The sequence below is a fragment of the Drosophila santomea genome, chromosome 2L, assembly GCF_016746245.2.
Source record: "Drosophila santomea strain STO CAGO 1482 chromosome 2L, Prin_Dsan_1.1, whole genome shotgun sequence".
NCBI classification, from domain to species: Eukaryota; Metazoa; Arthropoda; class Insecta; order Diptera; family Drosophilidae; genus Drosophila; species Drosophila santomea.
The window spans coordinates 3,941,501-3,953,534 of record NC_053016.2 but is presented as its reverse complement, the minus strand read 5'-3'; the positions used below and the strand labels follow the sequence as shown (position 1 = coordinate 3,953,534).

The 12,034-nt window shown below is 40.0% G+C and overlaps 1 protein-coding gene across 4 annotated transcripts in view; it reads left to right on the top strand.

The window, feature by feature from the left end:
- Nucleotides 1-12,034, top strand: part of LOC120443838 (hemicentin-2) — a 103,359-nt gene that overhangs the window by 55,795 nt on the left and 35,530 nt on the right. For all 4 annotated transcript variants that reach the window (XM_039623195.1, XM_039623197.1, XM_039623196.1 and 1 more), the window contains exons 4-5: nt 8,586-8,846; nt 9,123-9,319. In XM_039623195.1, coding sequence (XP_039479129.1) covers nt 8,586-8,846; nt 9,123-9,319 — 458 coding nt within the window. The remainder of the gene's footprint in view (nt 1-8,585; nt 8,847-9,122; nt 9,320-12,034) is intronic.

The following is a 12,034-nucleotide window of genomic DNA, read 5'->3' as shown; positions in this document are numbered from 1 at the left end:
TCAATTCCATTCAAAGTTCTGTCATGAAATCCAGACAGATAGTTGATTTCCTGACATAAATTTTTCATATATTTTTCTCTGACTTATCCAGAATGTTTGCCATTAGCCTGCGAACTTCTTCAACTGTCATTTAAGACTGTGCCTAGAAGTGAGCTTTAAAATTTGCGGAACAAAATGGGGAAAATTGGGAGTTTCAATGGCCAACTGAAGAGATAGAGAGTGTGTGTGTGTGTGTTTGGCCCAGTATTTTTCTGGTCTGCCAAAGTCAAAAATTATCTAACAACAGGACAAGGAAGGGAGAAGTTGACTTGGGGAAGCTCAGCCATTTCATTTTTGGCCTGTTGTGCGGGCGAATATGTGTGTTAGGAAAAGATTATGCGCTTATAATGGGTCCGCAAGTTTTTGGACCCGGGAAAATCTCTACGAAATTGGCTTTTGAGCGCACATAAAATGTGAAAGGCGGGGTGAGCGGTGGCGAGTGTGTATTACACTGTGGAGCAAAATACCAGAACCGAGGGACCAGATAGGCGAATTGTTCAAACAATATACACACAACGGTAAACAAAAGGCCCATAAATTAAGGCAGAAACGAACCGAGATATACTCGTTTTCGGCAAAATAGCCCCGCCTATATGTACCAGACATGTGTGTACACTGTGCCACAGAAAGCCCCCCTAAAACCACGAAAAAAAGGGGGGCACACACTCCCGCTTGTGTCGTAAAACGCAGCATAATGAAACATTATAGAAATCATAAAAATCAACATCATATTTATGCATATAAAGCGGGCAACAAAACATCGGACTGTCAGACAGACAAAAGCCAAAAAATTGCTGCAGCAAAAAGCCAAATATGCAAAATAAAATGTGAGCAAGGAAAATGAAAGAGACTGGCAAAAACAGGAAAAATGTAAAAACGCATAAACAAGAGGACATATATGAGATCGGATCGGTTATACTTAAAAGTGTAGGAAGGAACACCACAGCTTACAAATGATATTTTAAAAGCTCTTTCTATAATAAATTTTAGTTACTTTATTCTAATTCATATGTTAAATATCTTGTCTCTAATTACTATTGATATAATTTAAAATGTAATATTTTTTAGTTACTTGGCGAACCTTTATTCCATCACTAATAGAATCCTTTGAATATGCAGCAACACACAAATTATGCAAAGTAACGCAAAATGTCGCAGCATACGCACACAAGATGTGTTTGAGCAGCATGTTTCTTATATCCTCGAGGGTCGTAAATAAGAAGTATATTAACCGAGTTCAAGGCTGAAGAGAAATGGAGAAAGCAGCACACAGGACGGAGAAAGCAGCCCGAAAGCCTCATAAATTTTGGCTCTGCACTTTTTGGCCAGATTCGAAGTTAACGTAAGGCTGCTAGCTGTTCTCTTCTGGATGCGAGTTTCAATAAGAGCAGATCCGCAACGCTGACCGAAAACCTCTGTCATATTAACATTTATTTTTCACACACATTTCGAGCAAGGCGACAACGCAGCAGTAATTTTTACTGCCATCGCTGCTGGTGTTGTTATTGCATTTTTCCGGATGTCAGATAAATCAAATCTGGTAGTACAAGCGAAATGAAAATGCAGCAATAGAAGAGACAACTTGGCTTTAACAACTGGCATAAAAAACTGCAGTGACACCAATGAAAAGCTTTTATTTTCAATTATTAAACGTAATTTATTATTTATTTGAAGGCATATGTTTTAGTATATTTATTTAATATTTAAGTAATCTAAAAGTCTTCTAATTAAACTGGTTTTGATAGAAAGATAGATAGCTTTTTGCCGTTGGGTGCTGACCATAAAAAATGGAATAAAGCGTATACAGAGATATCTCAAAAAACAAACGAAGCCGCAAGCACAGCTGCAGTTTCAGTTTCGTAACCCCGAAAAAATCCACAGCCCCTCCGGACAAATCCACACCCACATTTCAGTGGTTTGACTTTTTCTTAACACACCACGCCCCCTATTCCGCCCACTTTCAGTGCAGAGTGCAGTGGGAGGAACATTCTCAACCGAGTTATGATTTATGCACATTGCTCTGTGAAATCTATTGAGAAATCAGTGACAGTGGAGAAATATGCGGAGCTGGACAGCAGATGGCAGCTGCTTGTGGGGATTCTCTATTCTGGATTCTGGACACGATGATGCACAGCTACATATATGGCTATATATAAAGCGATCTCCCTCACTGCCTCTATCTCTGACTCTCTCACTGCCGTTCGCACTTAATGCCGTCAGTATGAAGAGTCATTGCGGCTTTTAAAAGTGTCTTTCTCTGTTTTTTCAGCTTTTTGCCATGAATAAACATCGAAGCCACAAGCAAAAGGCAAACAAACAAATAACCAGAGATGGTCCCTTGAAAAAGGAGAACAAAACAAATGCAATCTCACTTAGCCACTCAACAGGATTATGCCCACGGAGTGCAATGGGAATATTTCCCATAGACACATTTCTTTGACATTCTCAACACACAATTCAGGGCACATTTGTCGTGTAATTGACTTTGATTTGGATTTCTGGTCCGTTGGCATGAGGAAAAATGTGCAAATTCCCAGCCATTTATGGCTATTATTGGTATGGATAATCATACGTACCATTAAATGATTTGACAATATGGCAAAATCAATATTGTTATATAATTAATGGTAGTTCCTGTTCTTATCATATGATTTTAGATGAATTTAAAAATATCCATATTTTATCTGTTTATCAAATGTTCTTTGCAATCGCATTTCACGTTTCACGCCCAACTTTAATTTCGAAAAATTGTCTGTGAACTGACAGATATATATAAGCCATAAATTTGACCTTCGGTGGGAGCCTTTTTCACGTAGCCCTTATCAACACCTGGTGACAATGACACTAAAACCTTTGCCAAGGATAATATGTGTGACTGGAAGCCCTGCTGTTGCCAGATCACCGCTACTACAGAAACGCTGCGCAGTACACTGGAAATAAAACCCAACAAATACAGTTTCTATAGCTGAAAAAATGCTCCATAGTTTCACTTCTATATCATTCAAGAAATACATTAATTTTTTTAAAGTTTCATTTAAACGAAGGAGTATATGTTTCAAGGTCCGACTTGCATTTCTCTCAGTGCACCGCTGGAATGTCTCCCTTCTTTGTGAACGTGTGTGCGTCCGCCTGACTGCCTTGACCTGTCATATCGCTGTCATTTGCACACATTTACCGTTAACGTTAAAGAGCGAACGCTAACACACACATGCACAAGGTGCTATTCACAGGGAGCAGCGACATCAAATGACGAGGGGGGAGGGGGCGGGTACAAGTGTAGCCAAGGCGACAACAAACATCACATGAGGTAAATAGTTTAGCTGGCAGTGCCACACTGGCAATACCCATTTCGGGCTATCGGCAGATTGCATTGAAATCAAAAGGCACACAGAGGCAACTCTATATCCGCTACCTGTTATACACGCTGAAAAATATTAATTATTTTTTAAAATATTGCGCTCTTAGACATTGGCAACCAATTACTTCAAACCTAGTCTGTTTCCTGTTTGATATACATTTTTCTCAGTGTAGCATGTACGTCGTTTTGCCAATCCGACTTCCGTCGCCTGGACAGCAGACAAAGTCAGCACAGATACGATTGAAAAAAGGAGTAGGGAACAGAGTTGTAAGGACATGACATCGTAGTGCCGTTAAAGGCGCGACTAAAAAACATTGGGAGTATGGCATTTATAGAAAAATACCCAGCCACATTGAACAGAAAGGAGGGCTATAAACTCGAGTAACTACTTTCAGATACTAAGTAATGCAAGTTCACGAGCTCTAAAATAAATTTCATTTCTTGTGGTACGCTGAGTATAGCGAACAGACTACTATAACTATTTTTTATTATCATAGTTCTCATGGCGGAAGATCTAATAGTTCTTACTAGATAGAGCATGGTCCAGATGAGATTGGGCCAATAAGCATGATGAATACAAACTCGCCCTCGAGCATCCCCACCCAGTCACATTTAGCATGAATGTCGCCTTTGCATAACTAATGTTAGCAGCATGTTTCAATAATGAGGCCGTCCCACTGTACAGTAATCCCCTCCTGGCAGCCACTGATGAGCTGCCATGTTGCGCGATTGAGACATGCATTGCAGCCCACTCCCCCAGGCCACTGAATTTCCCAAAACCGACCTCGGGCTCTAGCATTCGGATTGCTTGGGCAGCGTTTGAGTTTTGGATCTGAGCTGGGAACCGAATTAATCGTTTCCACTGTGCGGTTAGAATGTCGCCTCACCCATTGTCCCCAAAACAACCCCCCCACCCATTCGGCTCCCCTTGGAGCGTCGAGTGTATGCGCCTCATTTGTTATGGCCATTTGCATAAATAAGTCACTGGCACTGCCAGTTGGGACCGGTTTTGGATGGACAGTGTGACAAAGGGACATAGAAGGGGGTTCCAAGGATTCTGTGGGGGGCAGGAATGGGGGGATAAGGTCCGTCAGTGGATGGAGAATGGTGATGGTGGTGAATAACTTGATGAACGCTCCGCCGGAGAAGTGAGTTCTGTTGTTCGCTGATTTGTTGGGCTGTTTGCGATTATTTATCCTCCTTTTTTACCCGGACTTGTTAAAAAGTTGACAAATTTCAAAAGTTATAGTGCTCTTAAGGGACTATGAGATTATTTAAGTGGTACAGGAAACCGAAGCTTGCCAACCACGATTGTTAATAAAATAAAAAGTTGTTAAAAAAGCTCGGATTATAGTCAATAGATTGGTTTAAAAGTAAATATAATTAATTACCCTTTTTCTGCATCTTCTTTGACTTTGCAGTGCAGCTTAAAAGCTATTAAGCGTACACTGCAACTCAGTTAATTAATCTGTCGATTATTTTGCGTTGTCAAACGACTTTCCGTACTGTCCCTTTAGTTTCACATTTATACAAAATCTCCTTACTACAATTTCAGCTACTTACAACCATATTATTTACTCTCCGAGGGGACAAAAACAAAGTTTAAGTCCAAACAAAAACAAACGAAAAGCAGAGAAATATCCTTCATTTCATTCGCTCTCCGTTTCCCTTTTCACTGGAGATCCTGGCACATCCTCACACTTCAGCGTTTGCAGGAAAGCGTGACAATATGCCGTTTAATTATACGTCAGGACCCTTCTGCTCTGGCCCCCATCTTTGGTTGGTTTCTGTTGCTGTTGTGGCAATATCGCACACACATTTTAAAAGTCAATTATCCGCACATAACGCACATCGTTGAGGGGGCGTGAAAGGACGATCGCGGGTGTGGCGGGCCATCGTCCTTGCCACGCGTCAAATTTGGCGCGTTTACATTTTTTGCCCTCATCGGCTCCCCCTTCAGCTTCCTTTTCGTTGTGCACTCTAAAGAAAAACGTTTGCCCTCATTTGAACACAAAAAATATTTTTAATATTTTAAAGCCCCTATTAATATCTTTTTATGTATACATCGGCACAACAAGACTGGTTTGTTTTTAAAATGCATTCAAATAAATATATTATAATATTCGATAATTATACTTTTCTCGAAAGTCCGTTAAAAGTCTATTTCTTTTCATGGATTTTGGTAATCTCAATGGAAAATTCTTTATAATAGAAAACTCACCAGAGTTAAATTTTTTCCAAGTGCGCAAACTTTCTTATTGAGAGAAAGCGAGGAAAAAAGTTTATTACTTTCACGAGATGACTCCTTGGCATGCGAAATTGTCGGAGAGAAAAAGGAGCCGGGACGGCGAAGTATGTCCTGGTAAATTGAATTACATGAGACATGAGACGGGTAACGAAGTAAACGAGCCATAAGACTTCGATACTAAACCGATAATAACATAATCAGCCCACGCCCACGCTCACGCCCACTTTTCCTGCCCCCATTTGCCGACACTGCCGCCGCCCATGACCAACTATAAAGTGAGCTTTAGTTACCGTTAACAAGCCAAGTGGCTTGCCTCAGGTTTTCCCCCCAATTGCCTCCGCTTCATCACTTTCTTGCACTCCATCGCTTTCGCTCGATTGATAGTGGGGAAAAGTTTGTGAGCTTAGCTGGCCAGCCGACTTTTCCGGTGTCTTTAGTCCTTCAGAAGGATCTACACTGTAATGCATAAATGTGGAAAATTCCTACATAATGCAAAATTAGAGCCTGGTTGACGGAAAGTTATTGCATTTAATTAATTTGTTAGTGTAGGAGGCGATTCAAATGCGGCCGTTCTCTCTTCTTGTCACAAACGAAGTGTTCTTTATTTCTTCGTTCCGTTCCTTCTTAGCCTATTACATGTATGTATTGGTGTGTCAGTTGCTGATCGTGCGAACGGGACGCACAAAGTAGTGTCCGTAAGCACGATCTTAACATTAGCGTAAAATTGTACTTAAAACTAAGAGTATGTATATCTAGGACTGTATGTACAATCACTGTGTGTATGTTACGGTAGTGTGCCTGCTTGCTACATTAGGTTTCTTCAGATACATAGTTTCTGAGCTATATATTTTCCTAGATTTTTAATCAACTACAGGCGACACCGCATATCCAATTACAAAAGACATGTAGGTCAGTGTAATTGTTCAATACTTTCCGTGAAGTGGTATGTGCATGGTCCTTCTTGTTGTGCTTATTGAGGCGAACGGAGGCATTGCCATGTAATTGGCAACAATTTGCATAACAATTCAGCGACTGTTTTGCATAAGTCCTGCGACGATGCAACATAATAACAAAAGGCGGGGGAGCAAGGATGGCGATGCTGGGGGAGCGCAGGCAGAAGTACAGCACTTACGTACACATTAGAAATTCGTTCTTTTCGAGGCTGCAAGGACATCAGAGGCCTCCTGGCAGGGGCAATTATGTGCTTCACATGCACGACGACGACTCCTTTCCCAGCTCCACACCCACACTACACATCCATACACTCCACAGCCATCCCCTTTCCTCGCAGCTTCCCCACCCCGTTTTTAAGGATACTTTCAAGACAGCCTGCTGCCTCGTAAAAGTCGCTGCCGGAAATGCAATGGCAAAAGCTGCGGGAAAAATAGAAGGAAACCCGAAAAGAAATCTCAGCCCAAACTACAAAATGCAACCATTTCTTCTCGAGTTTCCCATTTATTCTATTTTTTTTTAACGCACATATACACATGTTCCTCTTGGAGAGTTATCAAAATTGAAAATTTTTTTTATATATATATGTTTTTTGAGCAAGGAGTAAAATTTGCATCCCGTTGCGCTGCCCCTGAAGAAGTTTATAAGATCCACTTTAATAATGTCGAGTGCTCGATTTCTGGCACGGCTTAGCCCCAGGACACGCCTCCGTTTTCGTTGGCGCAAAATTTCATCATAAGAAATTAAAACTAAGGCAAAAAATCCACGTCTAGAAAGCAATTTTCTGCAATGGGCTTTTTTTTCGTACATCTATTATTTAACGAAACGAAATGCATTACGATAGATAAAAATTTCGCACATTTCGCATAAGAAGAGGATAACTCTAACTAAAACAGTTAAGCATGTTGACTTAAAATTTATATATATTTAATATATTTATTAAATGTTTTGAAACATATTATTTTTGGGTTACCAGAGCCTAGCGTTTGCATGGAATCGAGATACCCCTAGCATTTAGTGAATAAGAAATGAAATGTATCGCGGTCGTATTCAGCAACTCCATGGCTATTACGCTTGATTCAGTTTTTCCATTTGGTTTTAGCTAGTCAATCCGGCTTTTTGCCCCCTTATCCCATCAGCAAGGTAACGCCAGCCATGTTAAATTAATAAAAATGTAATGCCCAAGACAGGACCGTCGGGCATCAGAGTCCGGCACAAGAATTGGGCTAATAAATTTACAAAAATGAGTTCGACGCTTAATTTGCCATGAGCATTTTTCATTTTATTTCGCACCGGCCTCGGAACATGGCTTTTAAGCCCCACCAAAATGAAATCGAGGAAAAACCGAGGGAAACCTCAACGACATGCACACACACACACACACACACGCGCGCAGTGTAGGGAAAACATGGAAAACAAAAGGCGAACGAAAATGAAAATGAACAACAAGCTGAAGTGAGTGGAGGAAAATGAAAGTAAGGAAGGGGAAGGGGAAGCTACTTAACGAAAACAAGTGAGTATAAATTTATAACCCAGGATCTCAAGAGCAAGGACTTCAGGATGCTCTGCTTTATACGGAACATGTTTTTTAAGAAGTATTTAGCAAGGATAAAACTTAACAAATACATATTTTCTTATGAATCAAAGACATTCATTCAGAGCTCTATTAATGTTTTATAGAAACTATAACTTGCTTATATTTTTCCATTATTTTAAGAAATATTATTCATTCGTCGTAATAACCAATTGTAGCACTAACATAATTTAAAAAAACGTATATTTGCGCACAGTGTCTTATAAAAAGATAAACAAATATATAAATAAATAAATTTGGGAAATGTGTGTGCAGCTGCCGCAATTCAACATAAAACGCAGTTAATTTACATAAAGAAAAAGTTTTCTCCGGCCATTCTCATACTTAATAAATCGCTTCCAGGTTTATTCAGAACTCATTGCTTATTTTCTTTTTGATTCTCTTTTTTCAAACAGCTTGGACTTTCGACCGAGTCGCGGCATTTACGATTTGCAAATCAAAAACACATCTTATAATCGGGATAATGGACGCTTTGAGTGCCGCATCAAGGCGAAGGGAACGGGCGCAGATGTCCATCAGGAGTTCTACAATCTGACGGTGCTGACGGCTCCACATCCGCCAATGGTCACGCCCGGAAACTTGGCGGTGGCCACCGAGGAGAAGCCATTGGAGTTGACCTGCAGCAGTATTGGTGGCTCACCAGATCCAATGATAACGTAAGGGATTTGAAAAGTTTAACATTCCTATTTAACTTTGTTTTATTATCGCGTATAAAGAAGTGATTTTAAGGTAACATTTTTCCTTGGTTTTCGTTAGTGTAGCCAACTGATTCATTTTTCTATATCTCCCTTTTGGTTATGTGGCAAAGTAAATCACTTAACGGGCGGTCGCCTTCATTAATAATCCTTCTAGGGCACATGGTTGCACATCCCGCTTTGCTTCTCCCATTTTTTGGCACTAAATCGTGGCTATCACTTGTGTATTTTTTGCAGCTGGTACCGAGAGGGCAGCACCGTGCCACTGCAGTCGTATGCTCTGAAGGGCGGATCGAAGAACCACTATACCAACGCCACACTCCAAATTGTTCCCCGACGGGCCGACGATGGCGCCAAGTACAAATGCGTCGTCTGGAATCGTGCCATGCCCGAGGGTCATATGCTGGAGACCAGCGTCACGCTGAATGTCAACTGTGAGTAGTTGGGTTTTGCAGTTGCACTGCGAGAAAACAATTGAACTATTACATTTTTTACAAAATTCCAATATTATGTGGTCCTACTTTATAAAATTTAAAAGAAAGTCATTGACCATGTGTTCATACTATGGCATTTTTAGTTTAAACGTCAGTCTGTGTTAAAACGGCAAATATCAAATTTACTGCACAAAGGGAAATTACATTCTTTATTAAATATATTAAATTCGCTTGGCATCATTGAAAACATGCATTTAAAAAGAATCTCTTTTTTTTAAATGAAAGAAAATTCACAACCAAATTATACTCACTTCATTTAAATCAAATAACTTACTTTACCTCAAAAACTTTGCCAGAGGTAAACCAAGTATTTTCCAGGCAAAACCGGACAAACTTGTTTTTCGATTCGCATTCTTCATTTTGGCCATTTCTTTTGTAATTAAAGTTTGGCAACTGCGTTATGGGAACACATGCTGTTGTCGCATGACCAACGTGACCAAAAAGCCAAGCAGATGACACGAGACACATAAAGTGTTTGCCACCCAAAACTACTCCCCCGAAAAATCCCCCACACATAACCACTTGATTGTTAGTTATTGGACCACAACAACTGAAATCTGCTGCAGAATGACCGGGGCATCAACTTGTCATATTAGTTGGCAACTTTAGCCCCGAAAACATCATAACACATTTGAGGCGGATATTAAATTTTCGGGACAACGCGGCGTATGCGCAATATACTTGTCACCGCGCGTTGCATTTAATAAAAATCACTAGCAATGACATGTTACGAAATCTGCATAAAATTTATGCAATCAAATAAAGTAACAAACTAGCAATAAAAGGCAGAGAAAAAAATACATACATATATATTAAGTGGGTGGTTTGGGGGTGTAAGAAAGCACAAAGTGGAGTAGAGCCGAGTATCCCACAAATATATTCATAGGAAAACATAAATTGCAGCCATTTTTATACACGCCGGATTTGTAGCCGCAGAAGAAGACAACAAGAACAACTCATATATGTTTATATATATAAATGTCTCCTATAAATACGTGTTCTCTGTGTGTGATTCTTCCCCAGTGTCGTCAGCGTAACAAATATTTATAGTCCTTCTGTTTGCAAAAAAAAAAAGAAAAAGTTGAAGAAACGGGCATGATTGCCTAACAGATACTTATTAAAACTATTTCTAAGAGTTTTCAAAGTAACTTTCTGTAAATCTCTAAAACAACACTTTGGATTTCGTTAAAAAAAAAACATTTTTAAAAAGTAAAGCAAATATAAGTAGACACCCTACAAACAGGTTCAAGAAATGTGTGAGTTGAACCTGCAACCAAAGGGTAACACATAGCCAAGGAAAGCAGGCCAAAGGAGCACTACCCGAGGCAAAGCAGACACCAAACAGAACAAGAATAAATGACAACAGCCAAGTGGTTAAGAAAATGGCAAAAGGGGGGTTTCCAGCCAGTGGGACTCCTTTTATGGTTGCGGCAGGCGTGGCAAATGCAATTTTTCGGCGTGTGCCAGAACGACTTGCTGCTATTTATGGGGCTCATTTAAAATCCATTAGCAGCCAGTCGGCTCCTTTGTTTGCCCAACACACCGAGTCCCCCGGTCCTCTGTCTCGGGTCAAAAGTGGGCCTCTAAGGTGCATTTATGCTGAAGGAGCCTACGGGTTTGCTAGTTCCAACGGCAGCAGCCACATCAACAAACTTTGGCCTCAGATTTGCCAAACGTTCGACAAGAACAATTGAATTTGCAGCGGCATTTTGGCTTTTCCATGGCTTCTGAAGCGCCTGCAGGCGATATAGACCAAAAACCAATGTCCAAGTTCAATGGCAGACAGCCAATCGAATACAGTTTGCCGGTCATTGTTGAAGGAGTTCGCCTGGGGACGAACAGTAATTTTGGTCCTTTGAATGTGTCTTTCGCATTGGCTGGCTAATTCTGAGAGCTGTGCTATATTCTGGGTATAATCAGGCATGTTCATAATTATTTCGTTTTAATAAATGTATAATAAACTTATTCCATATTGTTAATCGTATAACATTAGCTGGTGAGGAGGACTAAAACAATTGAATTAAAAATTCTTCTGTAGAATTGCGAGCTCGAAAATATCCTCAAATTTACTGCCAAAACAGCTTAAAATTTAACGCTTTTTTTCTACTACCCTAAAAAGTTTTGGCAGCGGAAATCAGACATAAGTTACTAATTTCCATTTTTCGTGGACCAAAACCCCAGTTTGACAATCACTGGGCGACAGCTGCATTGAGACAGATATGAATGCGAGGCGGAGACGGCGCTGTCGCTTGATTGTGATTGATAAGCAATTGATAGCAGCCACCGAAGAATGGATGAAGTAGGACGTAGATAATAAAAAAGAAGAAAACGTATCAGGGAAGCAGCAGCTGACAAATGGCACAGTAGCTTTTTAATTGAAAATGTTTGCAAGGATTCTTGAAAGCGCTGCCAATGTCATTCGATTCATACGAGTTCCTTTGCCATCACTTTCTTCGTTTTTATACAGTTGTGAAAACAAAGCTAGTTCTTAAATAGATAGCTTTAAATGTTGGTTTCAAAATATAAGAATGTAGTGTAGTGTATAGATAAAGGATAGTTAGTTTTAAAAGGAAATAAATTTTTTAGCAAATATAAAATTTCTACGAATACTGAAAGTATCATAAATTAATCTCACAAAGTTGTTGAAGAGATAAA